At 37.1% G+C, this 19,578-nt stretch overlaps 1 protein-coding gene across 13 annotated transcripts in view; it reads right to left on the bottom strand.

The window, feature by feature from the left end:
- LOC115219624 (intersectin-1) overlaps window positions 1-19,578 on the bottom strand; it is a 424,167-nt gene that overhangs the window by 359,148 nt on the left and 45,441 nt on the right. For all 13 annotated transcript variants that reach the window (XM_036509616.1, XM_036509621.1, XM_036509620.1 and 10 more), the window contains exon 2: window positions 12,224-12,280. In XM_036509616.1, coding sequence (XP_036365509.1) covers window positions 12,224-12,242 — 19 coding nt within the window. In that variant the 5' untranslated portion in view covers window positions 12,243-12,280. The remainder of the gene's footprint in view (window positions 1-12,223; window positions 12,281-19,578) is intronic.

Here is a 19,578-nt window from a genome sequence, read left to right on the forward strand (position 1 = left end):
GAATTATTGGCAAAAGTATGCTTATCAACTTCATCAGCAATTTTGCAATCATCCTCATCATCATCACCACCACCACCACCATCATAATCATCACTATGACCAATGCTGTCACCACCACCACTGCAACCATTATAATCATCATCATCATCACTATCATCGGCACTGTCATCACTATCGCTGCTACCATTACAATCACTATCAGCAGCAGCATCGGTACGATCAGCCCCTTCATCACCACCACTACAATCATCTTCATCTTCAACAACGCAATGACTGATGCCATCATACCTACCACCACCACCGCTGCTCCCATCACCACCACTGCCACCACCGCTATAGTCATTGTGGTTACAGAATTATTTCTTTTGCAATTAATTGTCCATGTCTGACCACACATCGTGCTGTTAGCAACAAGTAGTATGAGACCGACCAGTCAGACTGACTGCTGCGGTACAAGGGACAGTAGACATAATGTTCTCTCTATCAAAATACAAACACCAAGCATAATATATGAAGATGGAGGGGTGGTGTGGATAGAGGACAGATGCACACAGTGAAAGGCACATTGTACTCTATACTCTGTGCTTAAAGTACCATATAAAGTATGAGTGTGTATAGGTGCAGGTGTGACTGTGTGGTAAGAAGCTTGCATCCCAACCACATGGTTCCAGGTTCAGTCCCACTGTGTGGCACCTTGAGCAAGTGTCCTCTACTATAACCTCAGGCTGACCAAAGCGTTGTGAGTGAATTTGGTAGACAGAAACTGAAAGAAGCTCATTGTGTGTGTGTGTATGTATGTATGTGTGTGTGTCTTTGTGTCTGTGTTTGTTCTCCCACCACCGCTTGACAACCAGTGCTGTTATGCTTGCATCTCTGTAACTTAGTGGTTCAGCAAAAGAGACTGATAGAAGTGCCAGGTTAAAAAAATAAGTCCTGGAGGTGATTCATTCAACTAAATTTTCGAGGCATGCCCCAACATGGCCACAGTCTAATGATGGAAACAAGTAAAAATTAAAAAGGTAACTGAAAAGATTTGAAACTCACAATGCAGTATGTATGTATGTATGTATGTATGTACATACGTACGTATGTATGTACATATGTACATATGTACGTATGTCTGTATGTAATTATTCAGTTTATTTCAAGATTTCTTGCCAATAGAGAATGAACCAGTTTCTAACCTAGATCCAAGGCTCTTTCACTGAAATTTCAACATCAACAACCAGGGTATTTTTGTTTGTTTGTATTTATGTATGTATGTATAACACAAGTAGATTGTGCTTTAATGAGTTAATTCATTCTTAATTATCAACTCATGCAGTGAGAACTCATTAAATGGGAGTAAAGAAATGAGCAGCAAAGGAAAGAGGTCCAAGATACCTTGCTAACATTTGTTAGCTGATAACAATGGTATTGTCTTTTATCTTGTACCTGTTTCAGTCATTGGACTGCAGCCATGCTGTGGCACCACTTTTAAAGGTTTAGTCAAACAAATCAACCCCAGTAATTATTTCATATGCCTGGTATTTATTCTATCTAATATTTAATTATAAAAATACAACAAGATTTTTTAAACATTGAATGGCTATGAGGGGCCACCTGAGTAAAATAGGCATCATAGGGGTCCATAGGTAAAAATGGTTGGGAACCATTGCTCAATACAACGATTTGACCTACAAGAAAAACCAACCAAATCACCTCCTTCACATTCCACCCAAGTATCTTATGAAAAGTTGGTTAACCCTTTTGTTACTAACCCAGCTGAAACCAGCTCTGACTCTGTAGTACAAATGTCTTGTTTTCATAAGTTTTTAATTAAAATCTTCCACCAAACCTTAGTCACTATTGATGTTCCTAACACTAGCTGAATGATAAGTAAGTTATTTTACTAAATTCATTGTCATATCTAAAATAATTGGGAGAAAAACAGAGCATCTCAAAAAAGATACAGTAAGGAAAAGGTTAATTAGCTACTGGAGTTCTTATTATAGACAGTTTGAAACCAAGACATAGAACTGAACAATTAGGACAGCCAGAGATGACTTGGGGTTCATAATCAACAACATTATGATGATAATCATCATCATTTAATGTCCACATTTCCACTCTTGCATGGGTTAGGCAGAATCAGTTGAGGCAGATTATTTTCTATGGCTGGATGCCCTTCCTGTCACCAACCCTCACCAGCTTCCAAACAAAGTAATATTTCCACCCTAGCCAGACATGTTTTTCACATAAAGAAGGAAATGAGCAACCTTGCTTGCATAATGATGATGCTCATTTACGACTATCAAATGATGTCTAGACAAGGATACACACACACACACATATATATATATACATATACATATTTTTCTTTCCTTGTTTCTCTCCTTGTTTTTTCTGTGTCCCTTTCTGTAGAAGAGCGTAGGCTCAAAACATAAAAGACTTTTTCTATTCCTGAGCGTTATACTAATACATCTGTTTGTTTTGTACACCACATCCAACCCGTGCTAGCGCGGAAAACGGATGTTAAACGATAATGATGATGATGATCACCTGTCTTCATCTTTTGTTTTTTTCGTAAAATCTCCCTATATATATATATATATATATATATATATATATATATATATATATATAAACATATAGAGAGAGGGAGAAGGGGAAAGAGAATGGGAGAGACAACAGGCTTCTTTCAGTTTCTGTCTACCAAATCCACTCTCAAGGGTTTGGTCAACCCAGGTCTATATTAGAAGATGCTTGCCAAATGTGCCAAGACCACATGGCACATGGTTGAGAAGTACACATGGCCCATTTTTGTTACTTCTTTTACTCTTTATAGAAGGGAAATTATTAAACATTTTACAAATCTCTAAAATATTTTTGCAATTGCTTTGAAACCTCAAATTAATCAGCTTAACAAGATCATTGTATGTATGGTTTTGACTATTTTCTCTTTTTTTTTTTTTTTTTTTAATCCACAATAATCCCATCATGATCATCATCAATAACACCACCATCACCAAAATTCGTTTTATGTCTTATTTTTTCTCTAATGTTCGCATGGTCTGTTGGTACAGAAACACATCTCTTTACATGTCACATCAACAACAAACAAATTTCCCTCAAACTAAACCCTACTGTTTAAAAACAAAAAGAACAGTAGGCATAGTAATTCAGAATATACTATTCCTGAAAAAAATATATGGGATGATCATAGCTGGATTACCTTTAATTACAATCCTGCTTATGGTTAAATCTAAGGTTAAATCTAGCCAAAACAACAGTTCCATATATGTATGTATGTATATATTTATGTATGGACAGACAGACATATGTACACATGTATGTACATACGTTTGTACAGGAAGAAAAGCCATACTTGTTTGGCCTGCTAAAAACAACAGCCAATATCTTAAATAGCATCTACCCCCTTAAATAAGATACATAAGCTCATGTAGTCTTTGGCATACAAAGACAGGAAGGCCTTGTAATTTTTTTATTACAGATCTGATCCACCAGAGCTGACCTACAGCTTACCGGCAGTATGTATGGAAAGAAAAAGCACTAGTATATGTTCTTTTATTTATTCCATATATATATATGAGGGATCACTGAAAAGCTCCTGGTTTTAAGAGTATCAGGAGAGGCCCAACCTTCTGAGTTCTTTTACAGGGCTTAGAAAAACTGAAAGACAACTGAAATAAGTGTGTGAATCTGAGAGGGGAATATGTTGAATAAAATCATAACTAACTGACCATCCTGTATTTTCTTTTACCCAAACCCAGGAACTTTTCAGCACCCCTTGTAGTATATATATGTATATATATGTGTGTGTATATATATATATATATATATATATATATATATATATATATATATATAACAATAAGGGTTTAGCAACAAGTTGCTTGACCACATACTGAAAATTTTAGAAATAGCAATAGAAATAGAAATAGCAATAGAAAATCTTCGGTATGTGGTCAAGCAACTTGTTGCTAAACCCTTATTGTTATATTTATATATAAAAAAAACTTTTTGTATAAGTTTTTACCGAATATGGTCCTTTTCCATTCCGAAATACTACTAGGTGAAATTTGTTGATATTATTAAATTAATTATCTGTCACTCTATATCTGTAATGAGTATATATATATATATATATATATATATATATACACACACACACATATAGACATACATATGGAGGGGATAATTGTAATCCTCATCAATGCTTCATGTATGAACCTGTCTATTTGAATGGACTCAACACAGCTATGAAGTGTTACAAATTTACCTTGCATTGCATATTTGTTTCTTAATTGCATTTTGAATAATGATGTCTGACAAAGTGAATAAACAATAATAATTCTATTCTATTCTATTTTATTGCATTTTATATTTATTGTAAATATTACTTATGTGGTACGGGATTTTAAAAAAAATATTTATTTACTGAAACGATCATAACATCAATTTGAATTCCTCTTGACCTCAATACAATTCTTATTAAATGTATATATTGACAGACTGCCAATGTTTCTCAGACAATGCACCATAGTGGGTTATCTAGGTATGACATAGATATCTAAAACATATAATCTAAGGCTTAAACAAATCCATAATATGTGACTTGAAAAACGTGTTGATCATAATTTTGCTGAACACAATGTATGATTAATAAAAGAAAGTAGACTTTTGTTTCTTATAAATTTTCCTTAATTTTAAAATTTAAAACGAGTTTCCCATTTATTCTTTCTTTTAAATTTTTATTTGGTTTCCATTGTGTGTCAAAGTCAAAACATTGAGAAACGCTGGTTTAATCTTTTTCTTACTATATTTCTGGTGGAACACACTGCCTTTGTTTCAACTGATTTGGGAAATAATGAAAATCCTCCTCATCATCATCATCATTTAACGTCCGCTTTCCATGCTAGCATGGGTTGGACAATTTGACTGAGGACTGGTGAACCAGATGGCCGCACCAGGCTCCAATCTTGATCTGGCAGAGTTTCTACAGCTGGATGCCCTTCCTAACGCCAACCACTCCGAGAATGTAGTGGGTGCTTTTACGTGCCACCGGCACAAGGGCCAGTCAAGCAGTACTGGCAATGGCCACACTCAAATGATGTTTTTTACGTGCCACCTGCACAGGAGCCAGGACATATATATATACACATACATATATATGATAGGCTTCTTTCAGTTTCCACCTACCAAATCCATTTGGTCGGCCCAAGGCTATAGTAGACACTTGCTCAAGGTTCCACGCAATGAGACTGAACCCGGAACCATACTCATTTTCCTTTCACTTTATATGCCACATCTAAAGGCATCAGCAATCGTGGCCCTCCATACCAAAGCCTGAAGATTCATAGTTTTCCAGTTAAAGATATGGCAGTGGTTTCTCATTCCCTTCAGCCAATTTATTTACAGTTTACTCTGTTGGTTTCCTGCTTTCCTGAGTTTACAAACAAAGATTATTTAACCCTTTAGCATTCAGGTTATTCTATCAAATATAATGCTTATTTATTCACACAGTTTTGAATTAATCATTCATTATCTCATTGCTGTGAGATTTCACTGATATGATTATATATTTTTAGAATGACATGGTCAGATAAATATGAGGGTTCAGATCTGATTGGTTCAAACATAAAACAAGTATAATATTTAGGCCAGATATGGCCTGCTTAAATGCTTAAGAGTTAATCTTTTGGTAGGGAGAGTGGTTCATCAAGATATCACATGACTGGTTCACGTGACATCACATGACTGATTCGCATGACATCACATGACTGATTCGCATGACATCACATGACTGGCTCACATGACATCACATGACTAGCTCACATGACATGGCATGTCCACACTTCAGCAAGCCTTTCTGACACATGTCTAAGGGACCAGCCCTCTTCTGAATCCTGTATGCTTTAACTAGAAGTCCACCTGCTATTTGACTCATAATTGAGGTCCTTGACAGGTGCTACCATTCCAAACCACAACAGCATCTGAGAATAGAGATAACTAAGGGATAACTTGATATTCCCTCCAAACTCCTGAATTCCTTAGCTGGAACCTCACTACCAGATGCACTTTGGTATCCTTGCCCAGGACAAGAATCATCTCCATTAAAACACAAATAATAGCAGATGGTAGCCTTTCAATAAAAACTATCATTGTAAAACAGAGTGGCCAAGTCATTAGAAAAACTGTCTTCCAACCATGACATCACCAATATAACACTTGGGAAAAATAGACCCTGCCTTCAGACCATTTCATTAAAAAAAATGTTCATGTCAACTTAGACCTCCTAATGGTAAACAGGTGCTATGGAGAGGTAAATATAGCTCGCCATTGTAAATGATGAAAGCACTATTGATCCCACAAGGGAACTACTATACAGATAGTGACACAATCTGCTAGAAATAGCAAACAAATTCTCTCAAATCATAACTTACTATTTCAAAAAAAAAAAAAAAAACTAAAGCAACATTGCATAATGTAGTCCTAGATACACAAAAAAGATGGGATGGTCATAGCTGGAATACCTTTGACCATAGATCTGCTTGATCAGAGCTAAAGCTTAACAACAACGACAACAATATCAAACAAATGAAGTACTTTAATGCGATGCTTGGGCTGGAGTCCAATTTTCTCACTGGCTTCTAAAATTATGGATATTGCCTGGCCTGTAATATTATTATCCAAATCACAAACACAACAGCCTATGATGATGATGACTCCCAGAGGTCTGAGACCTATCAATCAATCATGTTACATATAAACAAAGTTAATACTAAAGGTTAAATCTATCAAATTAAAAGTTTACCACTGTTTTTCTGCATGTAATTCAGATGTAGATAGACATTAATTTATCTTATTGCTATGTAAAGTTCACTTACAATGAACTGATGAAAATGTTCTTTGAAAAAAAAAAAAAAAATAATAATAATAATAATAATAATAATAATAATAATGATGATGATGAAAATCAATGCTCGATGCTCTATAAATTATATTGAAAGAAACTTCAACAGAACACTATGATGTGTCTGGCAACATGATCATTATCACTATTATTATCGTTGTTATCAACATCGTCATATTGCTTTCTTGCACTGGCAGAATGCCACAAATTTACAGGAGAAGAGTAAAGTCGATTTAAGCAAATCATAAAGATAGACAGCCAAGCTGACCCTGGCAGGATTTGAACTCAGAATGTTTAGGGTTGTGACTAGATACCAGAAATTAATTACTTTATCCACAAAACTAATTCTCTCTCTCTCTCTCTCTCTGTGCGTGTGTGTGTGTGTGTAAAGAAGTCATCAAAAAAGAAGAAATCGAAGGAGTCAAAGAAGAAGTAGAAGAAGATGATGATGATGATGACAATGGTGAAGAGGAGGAGGAAGCACAGAAGAAGAAGAAATCAGATTGCACTTTGCAGTATTCCATAACAAATGTTGCATCTTGCTTCTTACTCTCTTCTTAAACACAGAACCACCTTGAAGAGATGTTAACAGGGGTGGAAAAGAAAAAAGAATATAATCAATATCAATCTTGTGACTAAAACAGCTGATTCAATGATGCGTCTCAGTTCGGACAAAGTCATATTCTACATTAAAATCTTGATCGACATTTAGAGGTCATATTTTCTGTAATGAATTTCTCAGAGGCAAAAGGACAATCAATAATCAAACAGCCCCTCATAAAGAGCAAAAACCCACAATAAGACATACTGTATACAGAACAAGTAGTAAACGGTCACAGAGGGGTAGATACATTACAAGGGTTATTTAATTCAACAACCCAGTTTCAGTCCCTCCTGATTGCACCGCTTATTACAATTCACATGCATTCCCACTCGTTTTTATTCAGGGTATACCTTGAGGCCACCTGGACACCTCATTACCATTATCTCTTTGCAGCTCTTACTAATCATTCTCACCTTTCTTTCTAAATGCAAGTAGCCATGTAGCTCCTCTAACAACAAGAACCTGATCTGGCCTCCTCCACACAGCCTAAGCCTTTCTCTCTTATTCTAACCCCTTATCACCTAGGAAAAAGCTACCCTCACCCCTCAGGTTTAGTCTTACTAGCTGCACGACAACCCTCACTAGTGCCAGCGGGTTGAAAAAGAAGCACCCAGTACATTTATATAAGAGTAAAGTTGATTTAAGCAAATCTTAAAGATGGACAGCAAAGCTGGCCCTGGTGGGATTGGAACTCAGAACGTATAGGGTGGTGACTAGATACCACAAATTAAATACTTTATCCTCAATACAAATTATCAATGTGTGTGTGTGTAAAGAAGTTGAAGAAGTCATCAAAGAAGAAGCCAAATAAGGAGAAGTGATGAATTTCTCAAATGCTGTAAAGTGGTTGGCATTAGGAAAAGCATCCAGCCACTGAAACTATGCCACTAGATTACATATAATTCAACCCTTTTGTTACCATATTGAGGAGTTGGAGGAGGAGGCAAGGAAGGGAGGAGGCGGGAGGAGGAACAGCAGCAGCAGTAGCAGCAGGAGGAGGGGAGGCATGGTTTCAGTGGCTGGATGCCTTTCCTAAAGCCAACCACTTTACAGCATGTACTGAGTACTTCTTTTCTGACTCACTGGCACTAGTGAGGTTGCCACGTAGCTTGTAAGACTATGAAACCTGAAAGGCAGGGGTGACTTTTTCCTAGGTGATAAGGGGTTACATTGCCTTTGCTTCAATTGATTTTGAATATAATGGAAAGTTTAGCAAACAAATTTTGTCATTACTAAGCTGGTGTTTGGAATATAAATTATCTAGAAATGTTGATGGCAGTTTTTCACTTTAAAACAAGGGTTTTATATAATAGAACCAAAGATGGCTCCCAGTGAGTTGATATCAAAACAGAAATCAGTGAATGACTGCATGCTTTTCATAGTCAAAAACTGATCCTGTAGTAAGAAAAAGCATATATGGTTAATGTGCTCTAGCTAAAAATACTTCTCACGGGGTCAGTTTAAATTCTCAAACTCTAAGGTCAACATGTAGGTGCAGGCTTGGCTATGTGGTAAGAAGTTTGCTTCCCAACCATATGGTTCTACATGGTACCTTGGGCAAGTGACTTCTATAGCCTCAGGCTGACCAAAGCCTGTGAGTGGATTTGGTAGACAGAAACTGAAAGGAGCCTGTCATGTGTGTGTGTGTCTGTACCCCACCACAGCTTAACAGCTGGTGTTGGTGTTAACATCTCTATAACTTAGCAATTTGGCAAAAGAGGCCAATAGATAGATAGATAGATATAGATAGATATAGATAGGTAGATAGACAGACATACAGACAGATAGATAGATAGAGAGATAGATAGATAGACAGACAGATAGATAGATAGACAGGAAGATAGAGATAGATAGATAGATAGAGATAGATATCAGATAGACAGACAGACACACAGATAGATAGGTAAGTAGGTAGATAGATAGATAGACAGTAGGTTTTAAAAAAAAAGAAAATCTACAGGTACTGATTTATTTGACTAAAAATTCTTCTAAGTGGTGCCCCAGTATGGCTACAGTCTGACTGAAACAAGTAAAAGATTTGAAGGCGGCGAGCTGGCAGAAACGTTAACACGCCAGATGAACTGCTTAGCAGTATTTCGTCTGCTGCTTCATTCTGAGTTCAAATTCCGCCAAGGTCGACTTTGCCTTTCATCCTTTCGGGGTCGATTAAATAAGTACCAGTTACGCACCAGTGTCGACAATCGACTTAATCCGTTTGTCTGTTCTTGTTTGTACCCCTCAATGTATAGCCTTTACTGCCCTTGTGGGCAGTAAAGAAATAAGAATTAAGATACGAAACAAGTAAAAGAGGAAGAATGGTCATGGCCAAGAATAGCCTTTTATCATAGGCCAGTGCTCTCAAGACTGACATGGGGTCAAACAACCACATTCGCTACACCATCTATATCCTTAAATCTATATAACATACTAATTATGTTTCTTTAATCCATCTACACCCAGCAGTTTGTTGGTATACTCTCTCTCCCTTACTTGTCTCTCTCTCTCTCTGTGCCTCATCTCTCTCTCTCTCCTCACTTCCCTCTCATTTGCCCCTCTCTCTCTCTCTCTCCCTCTCTGTTTTATTTATCCAGTTCTTAAGATTTGAGAGATTTTAAATTAATTAACATGACTAACTTGTTTAAATATCTAAGTACTTAACACATTTGCTTGTCATGTAGTTGCCCTGATCTAATAATGAAGGTTATACATTACTTGTTATTCTAAGTTATTATTACTGACCCCTTTCCCTATCTTGGACAAGGTTAGAGTAAGGAGGGGTGAAAAAGAAGCAGTGAGGTCCTTGTTTTCCTTAAAGGCATTAATGAAACAATAAGGGAAAATTCCTTCCCCCACCCTCCTGACAAGATACTGAAATTAGAAAAACCAGTTTGCTTGTTGTAACATCTGGCATCACATTAAAAACCATCTAATCATTACCCTGACAAGAAATAATCCATTTTAATTAGGCATAAATTAAGGTTGATGAGAAGCTATGATATTGATGACATTCCAGAGACATTAACGAATTAAATGATGAACTATCAAGGGAGCCTCTACATTGGTGCTCAGCCTACTTCAAGTGTCAATGAATAGAAGGGTATTTTGGAGAATGTATCCCAAGATATACTATGCTTTAAAAAAAATATAAACAAGATGGCCAAGGGTGGAATGCTTTTAACCATAACTCAGCTCAATTAGAAATGACCTGGGGTTAAACAACAATAACAAATAAAGCTGGGGCTTCTTTTGTATTTGGTTTGCAATTTAAGGAAGAGGGTGTTAATCAAATTGACCCTCGTACTTGACTGGTACTTTATTTTATCAACCATGGGGGCATGAAAGGCAAGATGACCTCAAGAGGATTTGAATGCACAGCATAAACAGTTAGAAGTAATGCTGCTAAGCATTTCATCCCAAGTGCCAACAATTATGCCAAATAAATAGCTGGGCCTGTGAAAACTTCAAGGAAAACATAAAAAATGTAAGCATCTGTAAATATAGACTTCATTTAATAAATATCGAATAACCACCTGTGCTTAGCACCTTTTATTGTGTTTTTCTTTGTACCTCTCCCTTCAACTGTAGAAAAGTAGCAGTACCATTCACAGCTATTTGCTGAGAGAGAGAGAGAGAGAGACAGACAGACAGACAGGCAGGCAGGCAGGCAGGCAGGCAGGCAGGCAGGCAGACAGATAGGCAGACAGATAGAGATAGACAGACAGATAGACACACAGACATAGATAGATAGATAGATAGAGATAGATAGATAGATAGATAGATAGAAAGAGATAGATAGAAATAGATAGAGATAGATAGAAATAGATAGACAGACAGACAGATAGACACACAGACAGACAGACAGACAGACAGGTAACATTTCTTTTTGCAATTTCCATATTTTCAACTGCTTTATCATATCTCATCGAAAAGTCTTCCAGAGTTTTCTCTATGACAATATAAGAATGGTTTCATTGTCTTTCACTATTAATCCCTCATCTTTGCCACTTTGCCTCCCACTTCAACTATACTTCCTCTACTTAACAAGTTTTATTTCTCTCTTTTTACCTTTCCCTTTCAAGTAAAGTGTGACACACACCACAAGTATATACGTAAGAATTAGCATATTAACATTTAATATCACTATCTCTCTCCCATCATAATACTTGTGTTACAATGACACCATACCATTAGGTTTATCCACGTTCTATTCCTCCCTCTTCATTGTTAGCAATCACTTTTCATCACCCTCCTCCATCACTCAATGACATCCTTCACAATCCATCTCTCTCCCCCATCACCCACCATCATTACTATTCATAACACTTATTCACATTATTCTTTCCTTCTAACACACTTCATTACATGTCTCTATATATCTCTTTCTATCTTTCTCTCTCTTCCATTCATTCATTCTCTTCATTGCTCATGCTGTTTCTATTCAATCTCCTTACCAACAATCACTATGTAGCTGTCCATCTCTCTCATTTGTTTCTTCCATTAATCTCCCCTCTATCACCCTCTCATTCTGGTCTTCTTTCATCACCCTCTTTCCTACTTGCCCAGTAAGAGACAACCATTTAGTGAACAAACATAGACAACATAGAGCAAAGAGGACTCTTTAATCTCACTTAAACACAACAACCTCTCTAGTGTAGGTGCCACAAAGACAATGAAAAAACAATAAGAGGAAAAGATTAAATTACCTGCTACTGATCCAGCCATGATGACAATAGATGTCTGGCAACACTTCAGAGATCAAGCTGAAATAAACAAAAGAAAAAAGTAACATTATTTAATAGTCACTAAATAAATGTAACAGTAACAAAATTAGGTAAATAAGTTATGATGAACCACTACCAGCTCATTAGTCTTACAACTATAAACTATCAGTACCCTCTAGGTGATGTGTATCAAACGGCTTGAAATAGCAAGCAAGTTCCCCACAGGTCACACTCCTAGGCAAGAACACACTGGACAATGTAAGTTAGATGCTGATATACAAAAGGACACGATGGTCATGTCAGAGAAGACCTGGAGATAAATGTCATTAAAGAACATACAGATTGCAGGCATAGCATTTTCCTAAAGAAGTTTGCTTCCCATCCACATGGTTTTGGATTCAATGTCACGGCATGACCCCTTGGGTAAGTGTCTTCAATTTTAGCCGAGGGCTGACTAAACCCTTGGAAGAGGATTTAGTAAATGCAAACTAAAAGCTTGTGTGTGTATGTTTATGGTTGTATGTATGCATATATGCAACGTTGTGTATGCAAGGTTGTCTCTGTGCATATATATGCACAGACACGTATCTGTATATGCAGTTATATTTGTGTGTATGCATGGCTGTGTATGTATGTGTGTATGCACAGTTGTGCATGTGTGTATACACAGTTGTGCATGTATGTGTATGCACAGTTGTGCATGTGTGTATACACAGTTGTGCATGTGTGTATGCATGCACGGTTGTGCATATGCACGTGTACATGCAAGTGTGCATGTGTTTCCTTGTCTTGCCATTACACAACAGTTATAAACTTATGTCACCATCATACATGCACAATCCTTCATTTCTAATTTTTTGTGTAAGCATTTCTGGGAAGGAAGAAATATCTTGCTTCGAAACAAGCTGGCAACTGGCAACAATGACATCCAGCTGCATCAACGAGTTCCATCTGGCCCATGTAGGTATGGAAAAGTGGACGTTAAAATGATGATGATGACAATTTTAGAGGGGGGGAAATTTAAGATATTTAATTCCATATAGTCTCAGGTCACTTAGCTGTGGCAACATCAAATCCGTCAACAGACGGCACTTGCAAGACAGTTTAACATCCTATCCAGAGAGGGACAATGCCATTCTAGAACTAGACTGTACACGGATTTCTTTTTTAAACAGAATCGAGTTCAATATTTTGCTTTGTGATTTTCACTCCTCTTTTTGATTTTTAACACACAAGCATTCTTTAGATGTCAAATCCAAGTAACACGTGTCAGAAAGCTATGTCACATTGCATACAACATATATATATAAGGCAGCAAATTGGTTGAACTGTTAGTGAATCACACAAAATGTTTACTGGCATTTCTTCTGGTTCTTAATGTTCTGGGTTAAAATTCTTTTGGAGTCAACGTTGCTTTGAAATTTTTTCGGGGTCAGTGAAATAAGTACCCACTAAATGCCTGGGTTGATGTAACTAACTTACACCTTCCTTGTGCCAAAATTTGAAATCAAGCTGGCAGAATCATTAGCATGCCAGGCAAAATGCTTGGTAGTGATTTGTCCATCCTTACATTCTGAGTTCAAATTCTGCCAAGGTTGATAAAATAAGTACCAATTGAGCAGGGAGGGGGGTGATCAAATCAACTTACCCCCTCCCACAAAACTGCTGGCCTTGTGCCAAGTTTGAAACCATTATTATCATTATTATTACTGAGGTAGCAAGCTGGCAGAATTATTAGCATGCCAGGTGACATTCTTAGTGGAATCTCATCCGTTTTCACATTCTGAGTCCAAATTCTGCTGAGGTTGATTTTGCACTTCATTTTTTCGAGGTTAATAAAATAAGTACCAGTTGAGTACTAGGGTCGGTGTAATCAATTAGTCCCCTCCACCCAAAATTTCAGACTTTGTGGCTTTAGTAGAAAGGATTATTATTATTATTATTATTACACACAATTTCTACAAAAGTTTGCAATTTTTTTTCCGATATAAAGTTCTAATTTGAACTGAATGATAAAACAAAAAAATCCTAAACTTTTGCAGAAATCATGCATAATGTCATTATTTTTTTAAGCTTTAGCAATGAAACTATTATTATTATTATCACTATTATTATTATTATTAAGGCAATGAATTGACAGAATCGTTAGCACACCAGGCAAAATGCTTTGTGGCATCTAGTCCAACTTTACATTCTGAGTTCAAATTCCGCTGAGGTTGACTTTGCCTTCCATCTTTTCGGGGTTGATGAATTAAGTACTAGTTACACACTGGGATCGATGTAATCAACTGATCTGTTCCCCAAAAATTTCAGTACTTGTGCCTATGATAGAAAGGATTATTTATTATTATTATTATTATTATTATTATTGAAAAGGCCTGAAAAAAGCTTGTGTGTTTTCAACAAGCCAAACTCCAGCATCGTCAACATTAAATGGCAGGACCAATGTACCAACAACAAAGTCCTCAATCACTCAGAAATGCCAAACATTGAAGCTGCTATCCTCAAGCATCACTTCAGGTGGTCAGGACATGTCATCTAAATGACCCCTTCGAGACTCCCATGGAGTATCTTCTACAGCAAGCTCATTAATCACAAATGACATCAAGGAGCCCCAGAACAAAGATTCAAAGACCAACTGAACTCCTCCCTCCTTCAAGCGAGAATCAGCCCTAACACCTGGGAAACAGAAACTGTCTGACGTCCATCCTGGTAAAAAGCAATTCATTTTAGTTGTTTCACTTTGAAGGAGGAGAGAAAGACTAAAGAAGAAGTAAACGGAAGGTAGTGCATGGCCTTGCAACAGCAGCCCAAGACCACCACCTGTCTTTCATCCCAACTTGGCCTTCAGATGAACCAAACTCAGACACAAATGGTGCCAATAGACTGACGGATGAACAGATTATTATTATTATTATTATTAATATAATTATTATTAAGACGGTGAGATGGCAGAATTGTTATCACACTGGACGAAATGCTTAGCGGTATTTTGCCCACCACTACATTCTGAGTTCAAATTGCACCAAGGTTGACTTTGCCTTTCATCCTTTCGTATCAACTAGTCCACTCCTGCCCAAATTTCAGGCCTTGTGCCTATAAGGATTATTATTATTATTATTCCTTATTTATTTATTTGTTTGTTTGTTTTAGTTAGACAGGAAAACAGCTAAGCCTCTTAAAACTAAGCTCTTAAACTGAGAAATAAGCCCTCTAAATTTGAGCATACATTCTAAATTTCAACATGGGATGGACGTAGTGACCCAGCCTTAAAACAAGTGCATTACAGCAGTAAATAAAATGGTTCCAATTGAGAATTGACCCAAATGTAATACAGAAAACATAGATTGTATTAGATATAGCAAGACCAAATTTGAGAAAATAAAGAGAAACAGCTGTTTCAGTTTGCTGCTGTTAAGATTTATTATATAATTCATGTTAAAAATCTTAGAAGTAAATTCATATACAACTGTTATGTTTTAAACTTAAGAGGAGGACTCACTATGTAAGGCTTACATTTCAAATTGATTAAAAAGAGGACATGGGATGGTGTAATGCTTGCAACTAACCCTAATGACATCAACAGAATTTTAGCTAACTAGAAAACCTTTATGTGGGAGTCCAACTGCTGAGATATAGTATTCGAGTCTATCTCAAATTTCAATGATTTTACAAATACAGGACATGTTGAATAATGTAGTCCTTGATATGTCTAAAAACACAAGAGCGGGAAGGTGGTGACTGATAAGTCCATTTTTTGATCAAGGCTTACCTGTGGCTAAACAACATCAGAACAAATGAAATGGCTCTAAATGCAAACCACCAATTATAATGGATTCATACATATAACTCAATTACATGGTTTCAAGTTCAATCCCATAGCATGGCACCTTGGGTAAGTGCCTTCTACTATAGCCCAGCGCCAACCAAAGCCTTGTGAGTGGATTCGGTAGACAGAATTTAAAAGTCCATTGTGTGTATGAATGTGTGTGTGTGTGTGTGTGTGTGTATGCATGTCTGAGTGTACATGTATGCATGTGTGCATGCATGTATACAACCCATAGAATAACTACCTCAACAAACTTTGTCTGACACATGGGAGCATAGAAATGTGGACATTAAATGATGATGATGTATACACACGCACACACACACACTGCAATAGGCCCAGGCCTACCAAAGCCTTGAGTGGATTTGATAAATAGAACCTGAAAAAATGGTCATCATGGTGTGTGTATATATATATATATATATATGTATGTATATATATATGTATATATGTGTGTGTGTGTGGTGTGTGTGTGTGTGTGTGTGTGTGTGTGTGTGTGTGTGTGTGTGTGTGTGTATATATATACACAGGTGCGGCTGTATGGTAAGAAGCTTGCTTCCTCATCACATGTGTGCATCTGTAATGTGTTGGTGTGTGGGTGTGCAGATGATGGTGTGTAGCATTGTCTCAACATCACATGGCATCTGTAATTAGCACCATCATACAGGTGATGTTGTTTACTTTCAATCTGGCCACCAAGGAAAACTATCCCCTTTCTTGAAAACCGATTAGGGTTGGCAACAGGAAGGGGCATCCAGCCATGGAGAATCTGCCTCAACAAATTCCATCTGAACCATGCAAGCGTGCACGCACGCACACACAAGTTATAGGATAGCTTGCAGCCAAATGAAATAAAAAGAAAGAACAGTAGCAGAAAAGAAAAAGAACAATAGCAGAAATACCAACAAATGAATAGGGAAAAGAATAGGAAATATCATTATTGCTTTATTGTAATTTCAACAAATAACTTCCATAATAAATATCATTTCACAATAACCAACTCAAATTTATATTCTCATTTACTTTGAAAATAATCCATTAAAATGGTGCTTAAAATATTTTTTACAATCAGAATTCTGAAATAGGTTATTAAAAAACAATAGAATACAAAATGGCATTAACCATTATTGCGATTAGAATTTCAATTAGAAATGTCGTACAATTTCGATTTAAAGCTTCTAATGAAATGTCATCAAAAAAGACAATTTATATTGGAATGATGTTATATCTCATTTTACAGAGCTAAAATGCAGCATCCTTGCATACTGCTATCATTACACACACACACACACACACATATATATATATATATAGTGTGTGTGTGTGTGTATCATCATCTTTTAACATCCATTTTCCAAACTGCATGGGTTGGGCAGTTTGACCAGAGAGCTGCACCAGGCCCCACCTTGATTTGGCTTGGTTTCCAGAGGTGGATGCCCTTCATAACATCAACTACTTTACAGTGTATGCTGGGTGCTTTTAACATGGCACTGGTGCCAGCATGAGTGCTTTTTACATGGCACGGCACGAGTGGCACTGGCATAGAACTTCAGGCCAATCTTTTTCATCAAGGAGAGTGACCTTAACACATCTGTTGTACAGGACAGGTTTTGAGTACTGCAAGATGCCATGTATCTTGGTCATTTGTCATCTCTTCCCAAAGGCTCAGTGTCTTGAGATCATCATTCAGTACTTCATCCTATGCCTTTCTGGGCCTCCTTCTTCTATGAGCTCCAACCAGTTTGAGTGATCAACACTTCTTTACTTTATGAAGCTGTCAAAATCCATCCACATCATATGACCAAGCCAGCACAGTCTTCTCTCTTGCACACTGCATCTATACATACATAAACAATGACAATAACAATGACAAGTGTTCCGGCTGATCCAATCAATGGAACAGCCTGCTTGTGAAATTAACACGCAAGTGGCTCAGCTCTCCATAGACACACAAACCTTTCACATAGAATGTGACGAGGCTGGCCGTTTGAAAAAACAGGTACAACACATTTCTGCCAGCTGAGTGGACTGGAGCAGCATGAAATAAAGTATCTTGCTCAAGGACATAACATGCTGCTGGGAATCAAACTCACAACTGACCCTACGGTCACAAGCCAAATACCCTAACCACTAAGCCAATAGCCTCAGGCTGACCAAAGCCTTGTGAGAGGATCTGATAGATGGAAACTGAAAGAAGCCTGTCGTAAATATATATATATATTTGTGTGTAGGTCTGTGCTTGTCCCCATCACCATCACTTGACAACTGATATTGGTGTGTTTACATCCCCCGTAACTTAGCAGTTCAGCAAAAGAGACCGATAGAACCAGGCTTACAAAGAATAAGTCCTGGGGTTGATTTGTTCAACAAAAGGTGGTGCGCCAGCATGGCCACAGTCAAATCACTGAGACAAGTGAATAAATGAAAATATAAGATGGATTTGGTATTAAAACTTTATTCTGTACAACGTTCACTTCAACCTGTCCTGTTATTGTCCCTTATGTGTGGGACTCGGTTCAACATGTTGTGTTGGGTCCATTTTGCAGTCTGGATCTCCTCATGTACATCGAAGGATAAACTTGTGTCCCACTAAAGATCTCGAGCATCAGCTGCCATATTGTTATATGCCCGTCTGCCCCCAACTGACACTGCAGAGTTCCGGATGTAGATCCAACGGAAATGTATCATGACTGCAGATAACAACAGGTAGCCTAAACTGTGCCAGTGCCTCTACTCAACACTTAAACACATTAATCGACTTATAACCTATTAGTCCAAAATATTAATTATATATATATATGGCGTTAGGAAGGGCATCCAGCTGTAGAAACTCTGCCAGATCAAGATTGGAGCCTGGTGCAGCCATCTGGTTCGCCAGCCCTCAGTGAAAATCGTCCAACCCATGCTAGCATGGAAAGCGGACATTAAACAATGATGATGATGATATCATCATCATCATCATCATCATCGTTTAACGTCCGTTCTCCATGCTAGCATGGGTTATATATATATAAAGTATTATATAATTAATGAAGTACATTATATACCCAGATGGAAATCTTGGTTATATCCTTTAAGTATTATTTTGTGATGTACTATCTGATACCATGAGTTTACTGTAAGATATACTCATTAGGTTATTTTTGTATTATCTGAAATAGAATACCCGCATATCAATTAATCCCAAAAATTAGAATACTGAAAGTATATATATATATATATATATATATATATTGGGTCATCCCATAAATGGTACAGTTTTTTCAATTGGATGAACTAAAAGTCAGAGGGGGACAGGATAAACTAGCGGTATCAACTTGCTATATAAGCAGGACTGAACCCAGATCCATGGGGTTGGGAAGCAAGCTTATATATATAATAAAAATGTAGTAGGGGGATCAATATAGGAAAATACAAAAAAAAAACAAACAGGAAAAAATACAAGCAGTGGACACAAACATCCTCAACCCCTCATCATTTACCGAACAAATATCATTACAATTTTGAC

The sequence above is a fragment of the Octopus sinensis genome, linkage group LG15 (genome assembly GCF_006345805.1).
Source record: "Octopus sinensis linkage group LG15, ASM634580v1, whole genome shotgun sequence".
NCBI lineage: Eukaryota > Metazoa > Mollusca > Cephalopoda > Octopoda > Octopodidae > Octopus > Octopus sinensis.